This window comes from Rhincodon typus, chromosome 37, assembly GCF_021869965.1.
Source record: "Rhincodon typus isolate 14 chromosome 37, sRhiTyp1.1, whole genome shotgun sequence".
In the NCBI taxonomy this organism is placed as follows: Eukaryota; Metazoa; Chordata; class Chondrichthyes; order Orectolobiformes; family Rhincodontidae; genus Rhincodon; species Rhincodon typus.
In genome coordinates, this window is record NC_063368.1 from 1,383,066 (window position 1) to 1,409,511 (window position 26,446).

General features: G+C 43.7%; 1 protein-coding gene across 5 annotated transcripts in view; it reads left to right on the forward strand.

The window, feature by feature from the left end:
• Positions 1-12,449, forward strand: part of LOC109923498 (TGF-beta activated kinase 1/MAP3K7 binding protein 1) — a 137,806-nt gene extending 125,357 nt beyond the window's left edge. For all 5 annotated transcript variants that reach the window (XM_048617314.1, XM_048617315.1, XM_048617319.1 and 2 more), the window contains one exon: positions 8,723-12,449. In XM_048617314.1, the coding sequence (XP_048473271.1) occupies positions 8,723-10,241 (1,519 nt within the window). In that variant the 3' untranslated portion in view covers positions 10,242-12,449. The remainder of the gene's footprint in view (positions 1-8,722) is intronic.
• Positions 12,450-26,446: the final 13,997 nt, after the last annotated feature.

Consider the following 26,446-nt stretch of genomic DNA (forward strand, 5'->3'; position numbering starts at 1 on the left):
CCTGACCTGAAATGTCAACATTCCTGCTCCTCTGCCTGGCCTGCTGTGTTATCTCTGACTCCAGCATCTGCAGTTCTTGCTGTCCCAGATGAGGAGAAAATGTTTCCTCTTATGCAAGTATGTAGAATGAGGTGTCACTATTTTAAAAACAAGGTGCTGTCTCTCTCTAAAACAGGTGAAACCATTTTTTTCTCAGCTGGTCATGAGTCTTTGGAGCAATGCTTCTACTGTCTTGAGGAAGAAAGATTCTTTGAATCTTTTTATGGCAGAGTTAGATTTTTGATTAGCAAGAGGTTTTTGGGGATAGGTGAAAATGTGGAGTAATCAGGTCAGCTGTGATCTTTATTGGGGGTTGGGGCGATAAGCTTGTTGGACTATGTATCCCACTCATCTCCTCATTTGTATATTTTTATATTTTCAATTGAAGCTTGAACTCCACATTATCACTGTTAATTTTCAATGGTATTTTGGCAGTAATCAACCTTCACTAAAGGCTGTTTAGACTTGAAAAGACTTGATTTTAGCATTCTGTCCAATTTTCAGTTACCTATTGAGTAAATACGGTAACTTGGCAGCATTTAACATAGGGCATTATCTAACAAGGAATTTGGGAAGAAGTACATGTGATGTTCATGAGACACCATTTGTAGCTATTGGAAAGAACTGTAGTAATGAACAGTGAGAAGAAGCTGCACAAGTAGAAACTTTCTAGAATAGAAAGCTCTAGGAGTTATCTACAGTGCAGTGTGGGAAAAGGAGAAAAGTAACAAATGTTGAAAGCAAGTAATGGAAACATTAAGGTTGTAATGGGTGATTCAGCACAGATTGGTAGAACAGTTTGGGCTCTAAGACAGCCACCGCTGAGAGTTCATTTGGAACAACTTCCTTCAGCTCTGCCCCAGAAAGTGGCGTTCACACCCGCTGTTTTACAGGTATTAAAACAGCACTGGGAAGACCTGGCTCATTATGAGCCGGAGATGGCAAGAACTGCCGATGCTGGAGTCTGTAGTACGTGTGGAGCTGGAGGAACACTGCAGGCCAGGCAGCATAAGAGGAGCAGGCAAGTTGATGTTTCGGGTTGAGACCCTTCTTCAGAAATGAACCCGAAACGTCAACTTCCCTGCTCCTCTGCTGCCTGGCCTGCTGTGTTCCTCCAGCTCCACACTGGCTTATCTCATTATAAGCTAGCAATGTTTTAGAACTGTCTTTTTTCAGGGATCTCACAAAGTAGGTAGAATGTCTTTGAATATTTAAACCCATAAATATTATTTAAATTGGGATACTACCCTCGTTGGAGAACCCTTTTTTTTCTTTGCCCTTTTGGTCAGCCCTTTTACAGAGTAACTGCTGGTTTAATCTTTTCAGGCTGGTTACCTTCTGACTGTGCTTTTTTAATCTGTTCACTCATTTTTGGAAAGCTAGTTTCGCCAAGAGAAGATTTTTTGTTGTTTGAAGATAAAATGAGCAAAAGATCTTTAACTGAATGCTGTTCAGAATCGTAGATAGAGGCAGTGGTGCAGTCCTTGCCTGAGAGGGAAATTGACCTTGCAAACCTGTCGTCCTTCTCACAGCTGAGTTAGCCATGCATAGGATGCAAGTCCCCTACTTCTGCTGGGAAGGATTGACTCTAAAGTTTGCAAGCTGTGATTTTTGTATGTTTGTATTTGTTAAATGTTTATGCCCCTATGATATTTTGCTTCCCTTGAGTTACTTGCTGCAGTACTATGGAGGTGAACTTCAACACTTAAGAGATCCTTACCAAACCTGTAGGGTTGGCAACTTTAGTGGGACTGGAGTCATATAGGGCTAGGAGTCAAGTTTGAGCCAGTGTCAAGAAGCTGAGACAGGATCATGCCTGCACTGGGGAGTTGCAGACAGGCTGGGGATTGAGGAGCAGTATCTCCTAATTTTGAGGGGACTTATTTGGTTTTGAGATTCAATCAATCACCAGATTAACTGAATTCCCACCTATTGTCAGGTTTTATGTTACCCTTCAAGAATCCCTGCATTTGCAGACACTCCTGTCCATTGAGCACTGCTCTAACACGTAGGCATCGGGTTTTCAACAAAATATATCGGCTTGGTTTCTTGATCAACACAATTGCAGGTTTATCATCAAAATAAACTTGTTTAATGAATAAGCAATATTTGGTTTACATACAGCCAATAATATGGAATTATAAATGCTTATCCCTCTAAATGTTCACAAAACATACATGCAAACAAACATTTCCACTCTGATTTATCTGCGAACATTGGTTAAAGTTTTTTTTTAGAAAGCCAGCAGGTTATTCTTGAAGGTGAAAAATAGAATGTAGAATGTTCTGAAGTCTGTCACTAATCACTTAATGGTCTCTGGAGTCTTTGCAGATGCAGCTTGCTCAGGAAATATTATAACTTTCATCCAATCAGATCTTTCAGAAGAACAAAAGTTTCAGCTTGAACTAGAATTTCAGAATCTCTGCAGTATGGAAGCAGGCCATTCAGCCCATCAAGTCCACACCAAACCTCCAAAGAGCATCCCACCCAGACTCATCTTGAAGTCTTACATTTCCCATGGCTAATCTACCTATCCTACACATCCCTGGACACAGTGGGAAATTGAGCGCAGGCAATCCACCTAGCCCCCACATCCTTGGATGGTGGGAGGAAACCAGAGCACCCAAAGAAAACCCATGCAGACACGGAGAATGTGCAAACTCTACATACAGTTGCGGAGAATAGTATCAAACCCAGGTCCCTGGTGCTGTGAAGCAGCAGTGTTAACCACTGAGCCGCCACCGTGCTGCCCCGTAAACTCTAGGGCTTGCTTTTTGAAAACGAGATCAACTGGGCAGCCTTTCATGGCCGGCTTCTTGACTCCAAATGATCCCTAGATGCCAAAACACACTCCTACTAGTCTCTATTCGAATAGTCCCAGCAGGGGTCCACAGCAAAGCAAGCAGTTTTCAACAGTCCCGTGATTTATAAGAAGCCTTGTTTTTATCAAAAATTTCCAGAGTGACCTTTTCAACAACTTTTTTAGAAAGAAATCTTCCTGCTAATTTTAGAAAACTTAACTTAAATTTTGAAGAATTGTGGAAAAATTTAAAATCCTTCATTGAAATAATGAATGTGACACATCTTCATAATGCTAGTCTGTGGGTGGGCAGAGAAGTGTTTATTTTTGTAGGACCTCCAGAACCAGGGAGGCCTGACCACCAGGTTCTTTTTCACTGGAAATCTCCCTGCTCATCAATGTCCTCAACCCACCCAAGGATCTCACTCGTTTGTCTCATTTTAATGTCTGCTGCCCAGGAGGAATGATCAGGGTTTGAATAAATGTTTAGATTTATTGGAATAGTCTAGGTATTAATGTTATAAACATGGTGGAGACACCAGAAAAGCTCCATAGGGCAGAAAAGGTTCCCCTGTGGCTGATCACGAAGGGCTCAGGCTGAATGTGACGGCGAAGTGAAGGAACATTGTTATACAGTGTTATTGTGATCTTGGGTCGAAGCAGCTGCAACAGCAACTCTTGAAGTGGAAAAATACTTAGAGAGGGAAAGAGCAGAGCGATGTCTGTTTGGCATGGAATGATTCAAAAGCTCTCTCAGGATGGAGATGGTACAAGTGTGATGGCTTAGTGACCTTTCTGTTAGCACTCGTGTGCTGGTCTGCTTTGTTATCTTGAGGGGAGGCTAATTCTGGGAGGTGGCAATTGAAAAGAAATTGCCCCAATTAGTCTGTGATGGGGACCTCTCCTTGCATCTGTGATTGACTGGGTCCAATTAACGCTGACCATTGTGGAGTTGGTGGGGCGTGGGCAGTGGGGGAGCAGAGAAATGGTAGAGTCCCAGGGTGGAGGCCATGAGGTGAGGACCCTGGAAATGTAACAGAGCAAGGACCCTGAGGATGGGGTGGGCCACTGTCTTGGCAGGGAGTGAACACCAGGTAGTGGTGAGGCTTATAACGATTTCACTCCATACTACATGTTCCCTAATTATGTCACACAATACAGAACTGTTACAGTGCAGAAAGACACCATTCAGCTCAAAAATAACCTTCAAGCATCACACTCCGCTATCTGCCAATGTTGGACCATTTTGACCAACATTCTGTGCAAGACCTTTGTCAGCAGTCTTGACAAGATCAATGTAGATTACATCCACTGCACTATACCCATCCATCAATCTAGTCACCATCTCTCAAAATTCAATCAAACCTGTCAGATGTGATCTCCTCTGATAATGTCAAGCTAACTATCTATGATTAATCCATGCCTCTCCAAGTGGATATTAATTCTGTCCCTCAAGCTTTTCCAATGGTTTCCCTACCTATGTTAGACTCTCAGGCCTCTGTTCTCTGGTTTATCCCTAACACCCTTATTGAATAATGGTATTATTTTAGCTTTCCTCCGATCATCTGGCATCCTTCCTGCGTCCAGAGGGAATTAAAACATTCATGCAATCTCCTTCCTTGCCTCCTGCAGCAGTTTTTGGATGCATCTTATCTGGGCTTGAGAATTTATCCAATTTTAAGGCCTCTAATATACTCTCTCAATGCTAATCCATTTAGGTAAATCACTGCTCCCTTCCCTGATTTCTATATCTGCATTGTCCTTCTCTTGTAAATACAGATGCAAAGTACTGATTTAAAACCTCAAACAATGCCTTCCAGATCCACGCAGATTGACACTTCAGCACTTCATGGAGCATGGATATATGGAGTCCATATAGAAGTCCCTAGTTCCCTGAAAGTGGCAATACAAGTGGATATGGTGGTAATGGTGGCAGATGGCATGCTTGCCTTCATTGGCCAGGGCATGGAGTATATAACTTGGCAAGTCATGTTGCAGCTGTATAAGACTTTTTAGTTAGGCCAGACTTGGAGTATTGTGTGCAGTTCTGGCTACCACAGTATAAGAAAGATGTTGAGGCTTTGGAGAGGGTGCAAAAGAGGTTTACCAGGATGTGGCCTGGATTGGAGTGGAAAGTTTGGATAAACTTAGTTTGTTTTTGCTAGAGTGTTGGAGGGCTGAAGGACAACCTTCTTATGGCAGTATATAAAATTGAGACATGAATAGGGTGGATACTTGGAGCCTTTTTTCCTGGGTGGAAAAGTCAAATGTTAGGGGGCATTGGTTTTTTTGTGAGAGGGGAAGGTTTAAAGGAGATTGACTGGTTGATAGGTGCCTGGAATGTATTGATGGGGACGTGATAGAAGCAGATATGATAGCAATGTTTAAGAGGCATTTAGACACTTGAACAGCCAGGAAATAAAAAGATATGGACCACATGCAGGCAGATAGAATTAGTTTAGAATGGCATGGTCAGCACAGATGTGGTTGGCCAGAGAGCCTGTCCCTATTGCTGTACTGACTTATGTTCATGGGCCCCACTCTTTTTCTCTGCTTATCCAGTTGTCCCTTACTTACAAGCTACCCTTTGAATTTTCCTGTTTTACCTAAGTGTTCTTTTCATGACCCTTTTTTTGCTTTCCCAATTTTTAAAGTAACCCTGACTATACCAATTTCAGTATGCCTTAAGAGGTTCTGGGGCTCTGAGCCCTTGGTATCTAAAATTATCTCTTTACTTTTCCTTTTATCTAATTTTGTACATTCCTCAATATTCAAGGTTCTCTGGAATTTTTGGTTCACCATTTACCTTTGCAGGAACATGTTGGCTCTGGACTGTTTCCTTTTTTTTAAAAGACTTCCACTCAGGTTTTTCCTGCAAGTACCTGTTCCTGGTTCACTTTGGCCAGATCTTGTCTTAAAATCTGTCTGTGTGTGTGTCTCTCACTTTTGCGGTACTCGCAATATTCTTGCATTAAAATAAATTCCATCCAACCTTGCTAAGCTCCCTTGTGCTTTAACTTGATAATGTACACTGTCGGCCAGACTGACTTTTTTTTTGTTGTTCTTCTACGTTTATCTGTGCATCACCAACCATTGCACAATTCATTGTACCCCCATTGTATTCTCTTTCCTGATTAATTACTTGAAACCTTCACCACAGCATTAGCTCTTGCATGCTGTGCACCCTTTGTAGTTCCATTGCACCCCATTGGACTTTAGAAGTGGGACCTGAACAGAAATGGGGCAGCACGGTGGCTCAGTGTTTAGCACTGCTGCCTCACAGCACCAGAGGCCTGGGTTTGATTCCATCCTTGGGCGACTGTCTGTGTGGAGTTTGCACATTCTCCCATGTCTGCGTGGGTTTCCTCCAGGTGCTCCAGTTTCCTCCCTCAGTCCAAAGATGTGCAGGCGAGGTGGATTGCTCATGCTAAATTGCCTGTAGTGTTCAGGGATGTGTAGATCCGGTGGCTTATAGGGGGATGGGTCTGGGTTGGGATGTTCTGAGAGTTAGTGTGGACTTGTTAGGCTGAAAAGCCTGTTTCCACACTGTAGGTATTCTAAGTCTAAGAAAGGAACCCAGTGATCCAGGAATCTAAAGCCTTCCCTTCTACTCCAACTCTTCAGCTATGCATTCATCTGCTCTGTTGGCCTACTCCTATATTCACAATCCAGAGATTACAATCTTTTTTCTGAAGAAGGATCTAGGCCCGAAACATGCCTTCCTGCTCCTCTGATGCTGCTTGGCCTGAAGTGTTCATCCAGATCTACACCTTGTTATTTCTTATTACAATCTTTGTCCTTCTTTTCAATCTGCCACCTCACTCCCTAAAGTCTTGTTGTACACCTCTGACTATTTATTTGACATTGAACAGCTGCAGGGCATCCCCAGTGCCATCCTTCACCCTCCTCCCAGGCCCTAACACACCATCCTAGTGTCATGTTTCAATTGTAGAAGTGCCTGCCCTTACTGTCCTGAGTTTTATATTATTATAACTCTTCCTTTCTGTCTGTTCCCTTATACTCTCTCTCTGTCTCTCTCTTGCCCCCTGTTACCCCCCATTTTTTTGGGGTGGGGGTGTGGGGAGGTCTGTATGTGTTGGGGGGGGGTCAGGGGGTTGTTGCTGTCACTGTTTTCAAAAATGCACAAACTGTCATAGTCATAGAGGTACACAGCATGGCTCAACTTGTCAATTCCGACCAGGTTTCCTAAACTGTACTAGTCCCATTTGCCTGTATTTGGCTCATGTTCCTCTAAATCTTCCTATCCGTGCTTGTACAAATGCCTTTTTAAATGTTGAAATTATACTTGTCTCTACTGCTTCCTCTGGCAGCTTGTTCCATACACTCGCTGCCTGCTACGTGAAAAAGTTATCCCTCTGGTCCCTTTTAAATCTTTTCCCCTCTCTCCATAAACCTATGCCCTCTAGTTTTGGATGACTCAACCATGGCTATTCACCCCCCTGATTATATAAATAAACCTGAGGTCACCCCTCAGCCTCAGACACTCCCAGGGGAATAAAGTCCCAGTCTATTCAGCCTGAACTTAAATTTGAATCTTCCAGTCTCCTAATCTCTCCATCTCATAAGATGCTCTTTGGATTTTCCTGAATACCAGCTTGGCTGCCTCCACCCATTTTCCTGAAATTTCTCCCTGACTGCAGTCCATTTAGCTGCAGAGTGACCTTGTCTTTAAAACATCCTCTCTTCTTAATTCAGCCTCACAGAAACACTGCTGTGCCTGGTGGCACTTCCTGCAGATATGGTCATTCAGACATACTGCAGGCCGTGCAAAATGGGACTGAGCTCACCTATCATACCTCTGTTTAAAATAAAAACTCCTCTTAAATTTAAGTAGAAAATTCTTTTATTTTGAAAGGAAGCTAGGACTCTTACTTAAAGCAACTTTAAAATGGGCAAAGACAACCTACCAGTGAGTTAATGGTTTGGAGCTGAAGGAACAAAGCAGGCCAGGCAACATCAGAGGAGCAGGAAGCTGACGTTTCGGTTCGGGACCTTTCTTCAGTTCACTGCTTTGCGCTGTTGTCACTTTCTTCAGGCTCATCGAGTTCTGGTGGGATTCTGTTGGGGTTTAGCAGCTGCTCAGTCTGGGCCCTACTACAGGCTTTTGTTGGGAAGCTCTGATGCTGCAGTTTACCCCCAAGTTTGTTCTGCTGTAACTGGTTCATCCTCAAGCCGATTTGTAGACAAGAAAACTCTGCCTTAGTAACCTTGTGATCTTCCTGTTTTTCAGGCTTGAAACCATCTTAATGTAGATCAGTAATTTACAGGAATTTTATTGCAGTTTATCAGCATGTAGAGTGGTCATACTGGATAAAGGGAGTTAAATTGTGTCTCCACTCCTTTTGATTTTAGTAATGAGAACTTGCTGTTGTCTATAAAGTGGTTGTTCTTCACTGATAGTTGACCTATAGATTTACCTTTTTAAGTTTTTCTTAAACTTTTCTTCTCCTGGCATGAACGGGGATGTGGAAGAGAACAAGAGGTTTAGTCAGTTTGCTGATTTTGGAGGGCCGTAGCTGCCCTGCACCTGCAGTTTGCTACAAATTTAAGGGCTGTTTTGGCAATCTTTCCTTAAGTCACACTCTGCAACAGTTTCAAAGTAACAATCCCACACTTCAAATAGCAACATTGTCTTTCACAGATAAAAATGTGCACCATGTGATTTTTACCAAGTTGCAAAACTCTCCAGGCATTCTGCTTATGGCAGCCTGACTTCCATTTCAGTTTTTACTTCAAAACAAGAGTATCTGGTGCCTTTAATGTGCATTTTGTCAGTTCAAAGGTAGCTTGTTTGTGTAAGGTGCTATAGCAAGGCAGTTTCTTGGAGGGTTTTTAATGATTGGTGTTTTCTCTCTGGTTTAGGATGAAGATGCGCCGACGCCGTGTGGTTCTGGTTCTGTGTATGGCAGGACTATGTCTCATTTCCTTCATGCACTTCCTCAAAGCCCTGTCCTACATCACGTTTTCCCATGAGCTGTCTGCCTTCAGCCCTTCTCTCCGGTCCATCTTCGTCAACTCTCAGTTCTTCTGGAAACCGAATGCTGTGGAGGATGTAAATACTAGCCCTGGGCTACAGGTCACCGTGAAAGCTCAGAATGGAGCCCGCCCACCATTACACAGAGCCCTGTTTGAACTGAAAGATGACGAGACAAAGTACTTTGTACAAACCAAAGCAGGAGCCATTTGTTTTAAGCAGGGCACCAAGATGGCGGCAGGATCCGTGGAGGGTGCAGTTGACTGGGACCACAACGCAGTGGACAAGCAGTTGGCACAGAAGATGGCAAACAGGGGTTTTAGTGGAAGGCCTAGGCGCAGGTGGGTGGGATGCCCTTGTCTCCCAGGCTGGCATGGACCATATTGTGGGGTGCCCACCATGGTCCAGTATTCCAATCTGCCAACAAAAGAGCGTCTGAGCCCACGACCGATGCCTCGCAGGGTGATCAATGCCGTTAACATAAACCATGAGTTTGATCTGTTGGACGTCCGGTTTCACGAGTTGGGCGATGTGGTCGATGTCTTCTTAATCTGTGAGTCCAATTTCACTGCCTTTGGGGAGCCCAAGCCCCTGAAATTCATAGAGATGCTCCAGAATGGGACATACAGTTACGTGGGCAACAAGATCCTGTACGTGTTCCTGGACCATTTCCCCAGCGGAGGGAGGCAGGATGGCTGGATCGCTGATGATTACTTAAGGACCTTCCTGACCCAGAACGGTATGAGCCGGATTATCAATTTACGGGATGATGATATCTTCCTCATCAACGATGCTGATGAGATTCCAGCTCACGATGGTGTGCTGTTCCTCAAACTCTTTGATGGTTGGACCGAACCCTTTGCCTTCCATCTGCGGAAGTCACTGTACGGTTTTTTCTGGAAGCAGCCAGGGAGCCTGGAAGTGATATCAGGCTGTACTGTGGCCATGCTCTTCATGGTTTACAATGGAGATGGGATTAAATTGCGGCGGCGGGAGTACTATTTGATGCCAAACTTCCGGCTGTATGAGAACAGCACTGGACATATCCTGGTGCCCTGGGCAGTAGGTAGTCCCCTTCACTTTGCAGGCTGGCACTGTTCCTGGTGCTTCAAACCCGAAGGCATCCGCTACAAGCTGCTGTCTGCACAGAATGGAGACTTCCCCCGCTGGGGGAATTACCAAGAGAAAAGAGATCTGAACTACATTCGAGAGTTGATTCAGACAGGTGGCTGGTTTGACGGCACTGAGCAAGATTACCCTCCTGCAGACCCCAAAGAACACATGTACGCTCCCAAATACCTGCTGCAAAACTTTGACAAGTATCGATACATCTTGGAGAATCCATACAGGAAGGAGAACTGGGATCAGGAAACTGCAATGTACAATCAGACTGGGAAGATTACATAGTGACCACTGGCAGTGATCCCCCACCTGCCCAGCAGAGGGGCTGAGTGACTGTGTGCAGCATCTACTGTCTGGGATTGTGCCACTACTGGAACTCCTTGTGCTGTGTTTCTGACTCCGTCAGCTATGACACCAGCACCCCTTTCCTCACCACATTTGCCATCTTGATTTTCTTTTCTTGCGGAATTTTCAGCTTGGGGCAAAAATGGTTTCTATTCAGATTCTGATTTTAAGATTTCTTTTGAGTACTAAACTCACTTCTCCTCTCTTCCCTGCCTCCTAAGGAGTTGTGAGAAATGAAGTGCAGTGCACTGTGACAGGGCAGTGTGAACCCAACTGTCCACTGCTGGGGTGGAGACCAATGACAGTCTGTGGGTTTGGATAGACTGAGCTGCGCCTTGGCTCCTGTGTCATGTAAAGGAGTCGAATGTATGTTTTTGTTGTAAATACAATTGCTGCTGGGTTAGAGAGGGATCTGAAATATTCACTGGCGATGGGTGGGACTACGCCATGGCCTGTTCCTGCTGAAACCAGCTCTCTGGCCAAGAGCTCTTACACTTGGGTTACACAAAACTACTGAAGTATGCCCTTACAAAGGGCAAGAGGGAAATGGGAGGATAGAGTGGTGCATTCATGTGCCTGCTGCCCTGGCCCTGCCCTCCCCTGGGTAGACTTCCATTTGTGATCTGCCCAGTGTAAAGTTAGTGAATGATCTCTTGGTATCTCAGAGACCTCCCTTGGTCTTGTTGGAGAGATGAGAGCATTTGTGCGAGGAGTTACTTTGGGACAGGCCAGAGCTGCTTCCAAATCGCAACCACATCTTGCTCTTAGTCAATCACAAGGAAGGATGATGAGGCCCACAGTGCCACGTGCTGTACCTGCAGCTGTTACCAAATCCCAGCTTCCTCAATCGGTCTCCCTGCAGCACCAGTGATGAGCTGCCAAGTGACTGTGTCTCACTAGTCAGCACATATCAAGACCATGGTGAGTAGAGCATATACAGGTAACAGTCCAGGAACATGGGTGTGCAGCACTGGAGTCAGGATAGGAGCTAAACCTTGGGCCAAGGAGTTGTCTCCAGGGGAAGGTCGTCCTTCTCCCAACAGGAGGAAGTTGAACAAATCTGGAGACTCCCTTTTCTTTTGTTAAATTACTTAAAGGATAAAATCCTGCTCACCTTGGTGTGCCCTAGAGGTACACAGCTGGTCTGCAAATTTCCACGTGCTGAGGCCTTTGGATTTCTGGAATTTGTCTGTTGCATTTGTTTTGAAGTGTTGTATGCTGCAGCTGATTTTTGCTCTGTTTTGAATGGGGAGGTGTTCTGATAAGTTCTTTTTCAGCTTCTTTTCAGTGTAAAATCTTGGAGATTGAAGTTTCTGTGAAACTTTTTTTTAAACTGTTTGGGAATTAACCACTGGCATTTAATTCACAAAGACAATGCAAATACTTCTCCTGGTTTGTCCATTGCTCCTGCACTGAAGGAACTAACCACTGGCCTGCCCTCCCCTCCCATCCCTGCAATGCAACTCCTGGCATAGGCTGCATCACTTGGTCCATGTTCTCATGCTCAATATGCTGGAGGGCAGAAGAGAATGGAGTCTGACCAAGTTGTCAGTCTTTGCTCTCTCACACCCTCTTGTCAGTCATGGTCTAAGAAACTTGCTGCAAAGCTGTGTTGGCAGGGTGTGGGGGAAGGCCTGCATAATAAAAGGGATGGGGATTGCACTGATCTCAGTTGAGAGCTTCACTCCCTGAGCTGCTTCTGAAGCTTTACCTTCTTGTGCCATTCTAAGTTCACTGAATCGGACTGTCAGATAATGGCAGAGCTGTGGGTGGTCTCATTTTCTGTAGCCTTGGTTTCTGAAGTAGCTAGCAGCTTGAAATCAAAACCCATCCCCTGTTATACCGAATAGGAAAACTGGCCTAGACATTGGATTGTGACTCTGTAAATGTCCACCCTCTGTCCTGAGAGCACTGCCACCTACCTGGCCCTCCCAGATGCCCACCAGCCCTTCCAGATGCCTGTATATTCTCTCCCTTCCTCCAGCCACCAGCCCAGGCAATCTCTCCCACTTGAGGACAGGCACAAAGGAGGCCTTTGTGGGTGCAGAACATGGGCTCTTGCTGAATAGACTAAATCTTCACTGTACCTTTAATAAAAAAAATGCTTTAAGCACTTATCAATATGTTTAATTAAAATGTGTGTAGCAATTTGTTGGTCCAGGTTTCATTTGTGTGGAGGGGAGGTGGAAACTACTCGGCTAAAGGAGGACTGTGCTCGCTGTGTCAGGTTAACTTGCTTCACCCCTGAGGTTTAATCTCGTTCTGATCTTCTGCCTGCCTTTAGTGAGTAAATACAAGGCTTAACAAATCTAGACTCTGACAGACTTGCCCCACCTCCACTATATCTGGGTGTTGATGTTCCCAAGCAATGAGAGCTGGCTTGTATGGCATCTGTTGTGATCTGTCTAACTTTGTTTTAAATTGATTTGGGAGGGTATTTTAAGGCATTGAGGGAAGAGGCTTGTGTTTCCCTGGATCAATTCACATCAGATGCCTGCAAGTCCTTTATTCCCCCAAATCCAATCACCCTGGTTCTTGAATGAAGTCTTTAACAGTCAAATGTTTACTTCTTTCAGAAAAGACCATTCACTCAACCCCCACTGCCCTTTCCCAGTGACCCGCAATCCGAAAGCGTCAAAGCATAGGGGTCCATTCAACCCTTGAGTCCTGTGGGTACGTGATGTTATGGCCTCCTGTGCGGTTGGATTCTCTAATCCTGGTCAGTGTGCCATTATATGTAGCCTGCTTGATTACAAACTAGAAGATTGAATCAAGTGCTGCAGCTGTCAACATTCATCATCCCTGCACCAACATTCGCGTCTTGGTCAAGAAGGAATACTGAAGCAAGTTCCTGTACAGTTGAGGTGAATTTCAAATGGTGTTTCCTGGATCTCCCTCAAACTTCTCCTCGCCTCCAGAGTGAACTGTCTGCCTAGAGGTGAATGAATGAATGATCTTGTTACTCTCCAACAAAATTGTATTGAGGGAGTGGGCTGTCGCCTCAGTTTCATAATCTGACCTGGTGTCCAGCCTGAGCTGAGGGTTCAAGGCTAGGTGTTTTTCAGCAGGGGGAAAATTCAATCAATTTAATTAGAACTGATCTTTCCTTAAGAAATCCACACTGATTATTCTTGATTAATCTAGGCCTTGCTGAGAGCAAGCTTATCTCATGTCTCACCGATTCTAATAATATCAGGGGCCTGATATCGCTGCCATATCTAGACAGTCTGTATTCAATGTCTGACTCTGCCAGCTTGATGGAGTGAAGATGGGGACTGCCCCATGCAATTCTGATACAGGAGTTTATTGCAAGAAAGAGGAGTAAAGGATGGAATAAAGTTATTGGGTATTTTCCTGTTTTTTTTTACTAATGGAAGCTAAAGACTAGCCATGTTTGTTTGACAATATTGTGGTACATGACTGAGGTCTAAAGTGAGGATTTAAGTTTGAAGATTGTTTGAGTGGAGAGGGGAACAGCAAGTGGTTGTTCAAAGACTTAATTGGTAAGTTAATCCAACCTCAAATAGAAACACATTCTGAATTGGGATAGGAGGGCATTCCAATTGCAGTAAGTCACTTTCTGATTCTCACTGCATACATGTGCTGGAGGATTGGAGCACTGTGAAAGTTCCACCACTTTGTTTTCAAACCTGGGGATCGGGGACAAACTGAATAATTGTAAGCCAGTCAGTCTAATCTCCAGAGTGGGGGACAATTATTAGAATCGGTGAGACATGAGATAAGCTTGCTCTCAGCTTGGCCTAGATTAATCAAGAATAATCAGTGTGGATTTCTTAAGGAAAGATCAGTTCTAATTAACTTGGATTTTTTGAGGAAAAGTCAGAAGGAAATATTAGGGCAGTGGAGATGATATGATCTACATGGATTTTAATAAGACATTTGACAATGGTAAAATGTTTTTCAAAAACAATGAAAGCCCATGGGATACTAGGTAATATTACCTAAGTATCTTGGCTCGGTGACAAGAAACCACAATTGTTGATGGGTGTTCTTGCAACAGGATGGCTGTTTCCAGTGGCATTCTATAGGAAACAATCCAAGGTCCCCTGCTTTTTGTGGTATGTATCAATTTTGTGCGTGTGCACGTGTGCGAGGTTCAGCCTATGGAGTCTGCTCACTGAGGTCATGGCTGCACTGATAATCCTCTACTCTACTCTAACTTTACTTTCCTACCTTTTCTCTATAACACTTGATTCCGTTAGTGATTAAGTACATTCAAGGTTGTGATGGATTTTTAATGACCCAGCCTCAATTGCCCTATTGTAAAGAATTTCACAGATTCTCAACCCTCTGAAAAGAAATTCCCCCCTCATCTGACTTAATCTCAGAGTAGGGGAAACACATTTATGCCCTCTAATTCTAGATGTTTCCCACAAGGAGAAACTACTTCCCATATCTGCCCTGTTAAGACCTGTAAGAATTATGTATGTTTCAATAAAGTTACCCCTCATTCTTCTGTATTCTAGGTACAGGCCCAATCTGCTGAGCTTCTCCTCACGATGATTACTCCACAGCTGGAATCAACCTAGGTTGGAAGTCACATGACACCAGGTTTTAGTCCAACAGGTTCATTTGAAATCACAAGCTTTTGGAGTGCTGATTTTTTGTCAGGTGAAATCCTGACAAAGGAGCAGTGCTTTGAAAGCTTGTGATTACAAGTAAATCTGTTGGACTGTAACCTGGTGTCATGTGACTTATGACCTTGTCTATCCCAGTCCAACATGGCACTTCCACATCATGGAATCAGCCTAGTAAGCCTTTTCTGGACATCTGCCAATGCTGGCATATATTTACCCTTTCAGATAAGGTGCCCCAAAACTGTTTGTGGTATTCTAGCTATGGTGTGCAGGAAACAGTGCTATATCCTACAGAATGATATTGATGGATGGGTCACGTGTGCAGAAAATGTCAATTGGATTTCAACTTGGAGAAGTGCGAGTTGATGCATTTGGGGAGATCAAACAAGGCAAAAGAATCCACAATTAATGGGAGAATGTGGGTGAAGAGAAATTGAGGGTAGTAGGATAGGTTGGTGAGGTGGTTAAGGAATAAGAAATCCTTTTTTTAAAATTTACGCAGGTACTGAGTAGAAGAGCTAGGAGTTAATGCTAGAACTATATTAGAACTGCTCAAAGTATGTTGCCAGGGCTGGGAAAATGCAGCTATGAGATAAAACTAAGCAGGTTGGAGGAGTTGAGGGGAAGATTGTTGGCGATGTATAAAATGTTAGGGGCCTATTTACCTCAGCAGAGGGGTAGTGACAACTGAAATAGATTTAAAGCAATCAGCAGAAAGAGGAGGATAAAAACCTTTTTCTTCAAAGGATGATTGTGGTCTGGAGCTCATTGCCTGACACGGCCATAGAAGCAAAAATTTCCAGCTTGTGGATCACAGGTCATTCTTTCTGCCACCAGATTTTCACTCCTCCCTCCTCCTTCAGTCCCTTGTCATTTGCATTAGCATTTAGCAGGGTGTAACTAGTTGATGCTGGAATGTCAGTTATTTGATTATAGATACTTCAATGACTTGGAAGAGGGATCAAGTTCAATATAAAGTTCACCAAGTCTGGAGGGGGAAAACTAGGAGGGCATAAAGAATGTGCAAAGGAATAATCGGTTTCTGTTGTTATGAGTGGTCTATACCATTTGAATTAAAACATTTCCATTATAAGCAAGATGCCCAATTATTGCCCGAAGCAGAATAAGAGACTGTCACCAAATTACTTTTTGAGTTAAAGAAATCTACATATTATAAAACTCATGACCAGTTTTGCCACTTTTTGATAAGTTTTTCTTTGTATGACTTTGTCGTCAGGTGGTTTGCAGCTCACATTTTAACCTATTGACCTAATCTCTTTGTAAAAACCTGTTTAACTGAGAAAGTGTCCAAATAGTTCGGTACCTTCCAACTTTTCTCAGTCCACGAATATGAATTCTGAACACAAGGCAGTGACTGGTAGAGATGGGCTGTAATTGGAAGCAAGCTTGGACAAGTAGAATTAGCTTAAGATAAGCAAGACTAGTAAGCTAATATGCACAGGAAACTAACATGCAAGCAGTTAGCTTTTAATGCAGTTCAAGAATAAAGCAGTCTTGTTGCAATGATATCAGACTTTGTTGAGACCATAGCTATAGTACTGTCTGTAGTTTTAGAGATTGGCTCCATTCCTAAGAGAATTTGAGATATAGGGGGAGTGGGTAGGAAAGCAGAATGGAGAAGATCAGCCATGATCCCTTCATCTGTTCAATTGACCTACTTGTATCTTTCTGATGCATGACCCTATCTATCCAATCTACTTTTAAGCAAAGGCCTCATTGACAATTTAGTATCAGTCAGGAATATTGCTGTATATTGCAAATGAGTAGTGCTGACCACATTTTAAAAAAAAATGTTCTTTAAAGGTGCACACTGATATAACTGTTGTAACTGTTGTAAAATTCAGTCTGATTTACTAATCTCCTGTCATCCATATTTGCTCCATTTAGTTGCTGTTTGAGGGCTGAGTATGGCACTCTGTAACAGTGTGATTTGACACAGGGTTGAAAAGCACTGAAACTGGATGGAGCACCTGGCATTGAATTCACACTGCAAAGTTCTCCTTACCGACAACAGCCGCCTAGTTCCAAAATTAGGCAAGCATTTCACAGACTGGCCAAGCCACAAAGCAGCCTGACATTGATTCTACATGTGCCTATGTCCTAGCTGCCACCATCAGTAGCCCTGCCTGTGGTAGTGATACAGTGGTATATTGGGGGGTGGGAGTGGGTGGAGGAAGGAGAGAGTTTCCTGGGGATTCTTCAGCATTGAGTTTAGACTTTGATGTCTTGTGGCAAGGGCACACGATATAATGTGGTGGGGAGGAAGAGGAGCAGTGGTTTGATAACACTACTGCTGCCATGATCCTAAAAGATCTAACTAAGAGATTGGGTCTGCAGTAGTTGATGAGGAAAGCAACAAGAGGGTCTTTGTCCTCACCAGCCTACCTCTTGCGGCTAACAACTGCCCAATTCTTTGGTGACAAAGCCCTGTTCTCACACGCCCTCCATTGTGTGTTGTACAATCACTGCTAACTATAAGACTATATGTCAATCTACCCATGAGGCAGTATGGGACATCAGCCAAATCCTGTTTCAACACAATCTACAGCCTCATAGCATATTTCCCCCAATTTATCATTACCATCAAACAGGGGGATCAACCCTGGCTAAAGGAAGAGGAGCAGCACCAGGCATGCCTAAAAGTGAGGTGTCAACCTGGTGAAGCTACAAAACAGGACTATTTGCGTGCCAAGCAGCCTGTGATAGAGCTAAGTAATCTCACAGCCAACAGATCAGACCTGACAGCTGCAGTCTTGCCACATCTAGTTGTGAATCATGGTAGACAGTTAAATGACTTACTGGAGGAGGACACTGTACAAATAGGAGAATGGGGGTCCTCCATGATGGTGAGCCCAGCACAGCAGTGCAAAAGATAAGACTGAAACGTTCACAATAATCAGATCTGCCTCGACCTCCTCCAGTGGTAGATGCCAGTATTCAGCAATTTGATTCACTCCATGATATCAAGAAATAGTTGGAAGCATTGGCTGGTGCAATGGCTATGGACTTTGACAACATTGTGGCAACAGTACTGAAGATGTGATCTTGCAGAATTTGCTGCACCCCTAGTCAAGCTGTTCCAGTACAGCTACAACACTAGCATCTACTTGACAATGTGGAAAATTGCCCAAGTATGTTTCATGCACAAAAAGCAAGACAAATCTGACCAATCTGACAGGGATCCCCTGTGGCCATTCCCCTCAAAAACAAGTATACCGTTTTGGATACTGCTGGGGGGGACGACTTACCAGGGTTAAGCCATGGGGTACAGGTCTCTGGCACAGAGTCTGTCCCTGTTGCTCAGAAGGGAAGGGGGGAGAGGAGGAGAGCATTAGTCATTGGGGACTCCATAGTTAGGGGGACAGATAGGAGATTCTGTGGGAACGAGAGAGACTCGCGGTTGGTGTGTTGCCTCCCAGGTGCCAGGGTCCGTGATGTCTCGGATCGTGTTTTCGGGATCCTTAAGGGGGAGGGGGAGCAGCCCCAAGTCGTGGTCCACATGGACACCAACGACATAGGTAGGAAAAGGGATGGGGACGTAAGGCAGAAATTCAAGGAGCTAGGGTGGAAGCTTAGAGCTAGAACAAACAGAGTTGTTATCTCTGGTTTGTTACCCGTGCCACGTGCCAGCGAGGCGAGGAATAGGGAGAGAGAGCAGTTGAACACGTGGCTACAGGGATGGTGCAGGAGGGAGGGATTCAGATACCTGGATAATTGGGGCTCATTCTGGGGTAGGTGGGACCTCTACAAACGGGATGGTCTACACCTGAACCAGGAGGGTACCAATATCCTGAGGGGGAAATTTGCTAATGCTCTTCGGGAGGGTTTAAACTAATTCAACAGAGGGGTGGGAACCTGAATTGCAGCTCCAGTGTACATGAGGTTGAGAGTAGTGAGGTCATAAATAAGGTTTCAAGGTCGCAGGAGTGTACCGGCAGGCAGGAAGGTGGTTTGAAGTGTGTCTACTTCAATGCCAGGAGCATCCGGAATAAGGTGGGTGAACTTGCAGCATGGGTTGGTACCTGGGACTTCGATGTTGTGGCCATTTCAGAGACATGGATAGAGCAGGGACAGGAATGGTTGTTGCAGGTTCCGGGGTTTAGATGTTTCAGTAAGATCAGGGAAGGTGGTAAAAGAGGGGGAGGTGTGGCATTGTTAGTCAAGGACAGTATTACGGTGGCAGAAAGGACATTTGATGACAACTCGTCTACTGAGGTAGTATGGGCTGAGGTTAGAACCAGGAAAGGAGAGGTCACCCTGTTGGGAGTTTTCTATAGGCCTCCAAAAAGTTCCAGAGATGTAGAGGAAAAGATTGCAAAGATGATTCTGGATAGGAGCGAAAGTAACAGGGTAGTTGTTATGGGGGACTTTAACTTTCCAAATATTGACTTGAAACGCTATAGTTCGAGTACTTCAGTTTTTGTCCAATGTGTGCAGGAGGGTTTCCTGACAGTATGTAGATAGGCCAACAAGAGGCGAGGCCACATTGGATTTGGTACTGGGTAATGAACCAGGCCAGGTGTTAGATTTGGAGGTAGGTGAGCACTTTGGTGATAGTGACCACAATTCGGTTACGTTTACTTTAGCGATGGAAAGGGATCGGTATATAACGCAGGGCAAGAGTTATAGCTGGGGGAAAGGCAATTATGAGGCGATGAGGCAAGATTTAGGATGCATAGGATGGAGAAGGAAACTGCAGGGGCTGGGCACAATTGAAATGTGGAGCTTGTTCAAGGAACAGCTACTGCGTGTCCTTGAGAAGTATGTACCTGTCAGGCAGGGAGGAAGTGGTCGAGTGAGGGAACCGTGGTTTACTAAAGAAGTTGAATCTCTTGTCAAGAGGAAGAAGGAGGCTTACGTAGAGATGAGGCGTGAAGGCTCAGTGAGGGTGCTTGAGAGTTACGAGTTAGCCAGGAAGGACCTAAAGAGAGAGCTAAGAAGAGCCAGGAGGGGACATGAGAAGTCTTTAGCAGGTAGGATCAAGGAAAACCCTAAAGCTTTCTATAGGTATGTCAGGAATAAAAGAATGACTAGAGTGAGATTGGGGCCAGTCAAGGACAGTAGTGGGAAGTTGTGCGTGGAGTCCGAAGAGATAGGAGAGGTGCTAAATGAATATTTTTCGTCAGTATTCACACAGGAAAAAGACAATGTAGTCGAGGAGAATACTGAGATACAGTCTATTAGACTAGACGGGATTGAGGTTCATAAGGAGGAGGTGTTAGCAATTCTGGAAGGTGTGAAAATAGATAAGTCCCCTGGGCCGGATGGGATTTATCCTAGGATTCTCTGGGAAGCGAGAGAGGAGATTGCAGAGCCTTTGGCTTTGATCTTTATGTCGTCATTGTCTTCAGGAATAGTGCCAGAAGACTGGAGACTAGCAAATGTTGTCCCCTTGTTCAAGAAGGGGAGTAGAGACAACCCTGGTAATTATAGACCAGTGAGCCTTACTTCGGTTGTGGGTAAAGTGTTGGAAAGGATTATAAGAGATAGGATTTATAATCATTTAGAAAGGAATAATTTGATTAGGGAGAGTCAACACGGTTTTGTGAAGGGTAGGTCGTGCCTCACAAACCTTATTGAGTTCTTCGAGAAGGTGACCAAACGGGTCGCTGAGGGTAAAGCGGTTCATGTGGTGTATTTGGATTTCAGTAAAGCGTTTGATAAGGTTCCCCACGGTAGGCTATTGCAGAAAATACGGAGGCATGGGATTGAGGGTGATTTACCGGTTTGGATCAGAAATTGGCTAACTGTAAGAAGACAGAGGGTGGTGGTTGATGGGAAATGTTCATCCTGGAGTTCAGTTACTCGTGGTGTACCTCGAGGATCTGTTTTGGGGCCACTGCTGTTTGTCATTTTTATAAATGACCTGGATGAGGGCGTAGAAGGATGGGTTAGTAAATTTGCGGATGACACCAAAGTCGGTGGAGTTGTGGATAGTGCGGAAGGATGTTGCAGGTTACAGAGGGACATAGGTAAGCTGCAGAGCTGGGCTGAGAGGTGGCAAATGGAGTTTAATGCAGAAAAGTGTGAGGTGATTCACTTTGGAAGGAGTAACAGGAATACAGAGTACTGGGCTAATGGTAAGATTCTTGGTAGTGTGGATGAGCAGAAAGATCTCGGTGTCCATGTGCATAGATCACTGAAAGTTGCCACCCAGGTTGATAGCGTTGTTAAGAAGGCGTACAGTATGTTAGGTTTTATTGGTAGAGGGATTGAGTTTCGGAGCCATGAGGTCATGTTGCAGCTGTACAAAACTCTGGTGCGGCCGCACTTGGAGTATTGCGTACAGTTCTGGTCAACGCATTATAGGAAGGATGTCGAAGCATTGGAAAGGGTGCAGAGGAGATTTACCAGGATGTTGCCTGGTATGGAGGGAAGGTCTTATGAGGAAAGGCTGAGGGTCTTGAGGCTGTTTTCGTTAGAGAGAAGAAGGTTAAGAGGTGACTTGATAGAGACATACAAGATGATCAGAGGATTAGATAGGGTGGACAGTGGGAGCCTTTTTCCTCGGATGGTGATGGCTAGCACGAGGGGACATAGCTTTAAATTGAGGGGTGATAGATATAGGACAGACGTCAGAGGTAGGTTCTTTACTCAGAGAGTAGTAAGAGTGGAATGCCCTGCCTGCAAAAATAGTAGACTCGCCCACTTTAAGGGCATTTAAATGGTCATTGGATAAACATATGGATGATAATGGAATAGTGTAGGTTAGATGGGCTTCAGATTGGTTTCACAGGTCAGCGCAACATCGAGGGCCGAAGGGCCTGTACTGCGCTGTAATGTTCTATGTTCTATAAAACAATTACTGCACCATCCGTCTATGCTCAATCATCAAAATGATAGGAGATATCATCAGTGCTATCAAGCAGTACTTGTTCACTCACCCACAGTTTGGATTCCTCCAACGCAGCTCAGCTCCTGACCTCATTACAGCCTTGGTCAAAACATGGACAAAGAAGCTGAATTCCAGAGGTGAGGTGAGAGTGACGGCCCTTGGCAGAATTTCATCATATCGCACAAAGGAAGACGGGGTAGTTGTTGGAGGTCACTTGCCTTAGTTCCAGGACATTTCTGCGGCAGTTCTTCCAACCACCTCCAGATACTTCATCAATTACCTTCCATCCATCATCAGGTCAGAAGTGGTGATATTTGCCAATGATGGCAAATGGGACCAGTTTAGTTTGGGAAACTTGGTCGGCATGGATTAGTTCGAAGAGTCTGTTTCCGTGCTGTATGACTCTCTCTGATTGCACAGTGTATGTCATTCATGTCTGCTTGGATATTGAAGCAGTCCATGTTCAAATGCAGCAAAACCTGGACAATATTCAGGTGTGGACCGATGTTGTGTTACTTGCCACTTGAGTGTCAGACAATGACTATTTCCAACAAAGAATCCAATTGTTGCCCCTTGATGCTTAATGTACTGAATCCACTACTGTTAGCATCCTGGGGTTACTACTGGCCAGAAAATGAACTGAACTAGCCATATAGATACTGGGTCAGAGACTAGGAATTTTGTGGCGAGAAACTCACTTTGGTCTCCCTGATGCTTGCCCACCGTTTACAAGATCATGGTCAAGAATTTAGAAGGACAAGATCAGTTGATGCACCTGCAAGTTCCCTTCCAAGCCACTCACCATCCTGACTTGGAAATAAATCGCCATTCATTCACTGTCACTGGGTCAAGATCCTGAAATTCCCTTCCTAATAGCACACTCTATGTCCTTTATACCCTACAAACAACAGCAGTTCATGAAGGCTCACAACCACATTCTCCAGGGCAATTAGAAATGAGTAACAAATGCTGGCAAAGCCAGTGCCACCCTCATCTCATGAATCAATTTAAAAAATGAGATGTTAGTATTGCTGACAAAGCCAGCATTTATTGTTGCCTCTATTGAGTCAGAAATAAATACTGAATACCATGTACTGTACATTTCTCCCCATACCTGCTACCAGACCTACGTTTCTCTGGTAATTTCTGTTTTCATGTATTAATGTAGACTGACTCCGTGTACAGTATTGTGTAACACAGTACGCAGCAATGTACACTGTTCAGCCTGTAATAAATGCTATGTTCTATTAACGCTCACCGTATGCACTCAGTAACAAATGCTGATTCTGCTAGGTCTGATAGTGAAAGGAACATGTGCATATTAAATTCACTGATGTTGGTTACCCAGTGATGAATATTACTGCCTGTTGCAACCGCTATATGAGGCGGGCAGTCTTGCTGTGTTATCGAACCATAGAAATTTACAATACTAAAGAAGGTCATTCAACCTATCTTGTCTGTACCGGCTCCTCAAAGAGATATCCACTTAGTCCCATTCCCGCCCTATCTCCGTGGCCGTCTAAATTCATCACTTTCAAATACATATCCAGCTCTCTTTTGAAATCTCGTATGGAATCTGCCTCCACCACTTTCCTAGACAGGGCATTCCAAATTCTAACAATTCTGAGTAAAGAAGTTTCTCTTCAGCTCACTCCTCGGGTCAGTCTTGAAATTGTGAATGGTATTCACTGACATACCAATTAGTGGGAACAGAATATCCTTCTTTACATTCAAAATGGTTTATCATTTTAAATATTCAATAAGGTCACCTCTTAATCTTCTCTGCCCCAAGGAGATTAAACCCAATTTCTCTTATCTTTCTTTGTATTTGAAATCCCCCATTCCTGGTATCATTCTACTAAATCTCCTTAGCACTCTGTCTCCAAGGCCTTAACATCCTTCCTTGAATATGGGGCCTAAAAAGATATTCCAAATGTGGTCTGATCAATGATTTATAGAGGTAGCATTACTTCTTTGCTTTTATACTCTATGCCTCCGTTTCTCAACCCAAGAAACCTTTAAGCCTTCTTAACTGTTTCAACTTGCCTGGCAACCTTCGGAGAATCATGCACGTAAACCTGGAGGTCCCTCTGCTCCTGTACTCCCCTCAGTATTGTGTCTGTCTTTCTTCTACCAAAATGCTATACCTCACATTTCTCTGCATTGAACTTCATCTGACAAGTGTTTGCCCATTTGGCCAACTTACCAATGTCTCTCTGAAGTCATTCAGCATCATCCTCTCCATTCACAATTCTCCTTCACTTAATATCATCACAAATTTTGAAATTTTGCCCTCAACACCCATCTCCAAATCGTTTATATAAATCAGAAAAATGCATGGGTCCCTGATCCCTAGGGAACACCACTTTCAACTGGTATCCAATCTGAGAGACACCCATCTGTACTGACCCTCTGTTCCCTAGCTTTTAGGCAACTTCTAATCCATGCAGCTAAGGGCCCATCAATCGCAAACATTTCTAATTTGCTAACCAACCTGCCATGTGACATCATATCAAATGCTTTCTGCAAGTCCAAATATACAACAACTACAGCGCTACCCTTGTCTACTGCTTGTGTCACCTCATCAAAGAACTCAACTTTGTCAGACTTGACCTGTCCTTGACAAAGCCATGTTGACTGTGTAGAATTAATTTACTTTCCTCTAAATATGTATTTACTGTATCCTGTATTACGGCCTCCATTGGTTTTCCAACCATTAATGTCAAACTGACAGGTGTGTAGTTTCCTGGGTTATCCTTTGCCCCTTTCTTAAACATGATGTTACATTTGCAATCCTCCAGTCCCCTGGGATTAATCCTTTGTTCAGAGAGATCTGGAAAATTTCTGTCAACAGCTCTGCAATTTTTCTCCCTTAACTCTCTCAGCAATCTAGTTTGCATCCCATCTGGGCCTGGTGACTTCTTTTACCTGGAGTGCTGCCAGCCTTTTTTGGAACCTCTTTATCTATCACTATACTGCTCAGTTACTCAACACTCACATTTTCAACTGAACCATTGTCACCATTTTCTAATTTGGTAAAGGCAGAAGCAAAATATTCACTTAGCACCTCTATCAACTTCTTTGTGTCAATGAGTAATTACCACTGCTTGTTCCTTTTGGAACCCACTCTATCCTTCACTAGTCTTTCCCCATTTAATATGTTTGAAGAACATTTTATTGTTTTAATGCAACCTGCCATCCTTTCCTCGTGCTTCCTTTTTAGCCTTCTTTATTCCAGCCTTAGCCTCTCTCCTGCATTTGAGATACTCTTCCTGATTTCTGTTGCTATTATTATTTTGGTATGATTCATATGCCTTTTTTCTTTCTTATTTTTCTCATCGATATCCTTTAGTCATCCAGGGTACTCTAGCTTTGGATATCCTGTATTTATTTTTCATGGGTATGCACCTAACTTGCACCCAATTATTTCTTTTGAAATTTTCCCATTTTTCACCCACTGTTTTATCCACCAAAAAGCATTTCCAATCAACTTGCTCCAGTTCAACTTCCAGACCCCCAAAATTTGTTCTTTTCCAGTCTTGAGACCTTAATTTCCTGACTGACTTTTATCCTTTTCACACTTAATTGCTCCCTCAATCTGATGCTCTCCACCTCGACTTCCTCATTTTCTAGGACCAGATCCAGCATAGCTGCCTTCCCTAGTAGGGCTGGAAATGAACTATTCTAGAAAGTTTCAATTGCAAGAAGTTCTTTGCTTCCATGGTCCACATACTACCTGTTCCCCAGTCTATCCTAAGGTAATTGAAAACATCTAACATAACTCTATTCATCCTGCAAATTTCCATAATTTGCCTACAAATGCCTTCTCCTACTTCCTCCCCACTATTTGAAGATCTATAATAAATACACAACTAGGTCAATGCTCCCTTCCTGTTTCTCACCTCCAACCATACAGATTCTGATTCAGGAATTGCATCTCATTCATCTCAACCAAGGCTGTAATACCTCTTCCCTTTTCACACACCTTGTTTCTACTAAAAGCCTTATAACCTGGGATGTTAAATATCTATTCAGAGATAGTAGGAACTGCCGATGCTGGAGAATCTATTTATTTCAGAATCCCCTTCCCCTCCCGCATTTCTGAAGAAGGGTCCAGACCTGAAACATCAGCTTTCCTGCTCCTCTGATGCTGCTTGGCCTGCTGTGTTCATCCTGCTCTACACCTTGTTATCTCAGATTCTCCAGCATCAGCAGTTCCTACTATCTGTGAATAAAAGACAGGCATGTTTTCAGAAAACACTAAGTAATTCCACTCCTTACATCAGAGACGGCTATATCTCTTGTTCTTACAGCTGATTCTGAAATTAATTTGGCATGCATGTTTCCATGACTACTTTTTGCTATATTGTGTTAGTTGAGGATGTAGAGGAAAGATGGGTAATTGCTAAATTGTACCTGGATACTTAAGATGGTGGAAAGTTGCTACTTTGGAAAATGCTTCGCTTTTTGCTTGCTTTTCTAGAAGTTTGTGTCTAAAAACAAATGCATTAGCTGTGAGCAAATGATAATTCTTGCTTTGTGAATTCTGGCTTGACATGTTAGTCCTTATTTTAAAAAAAAAACATGATGTCCCTAAAGTTATCTGCACCAGCTTACAAATGAGCTTATCATAAACATTAAATTTCATTTCTGTTTGTTGGGGGAGAGACATCCGTCATTTCACTTTGAGC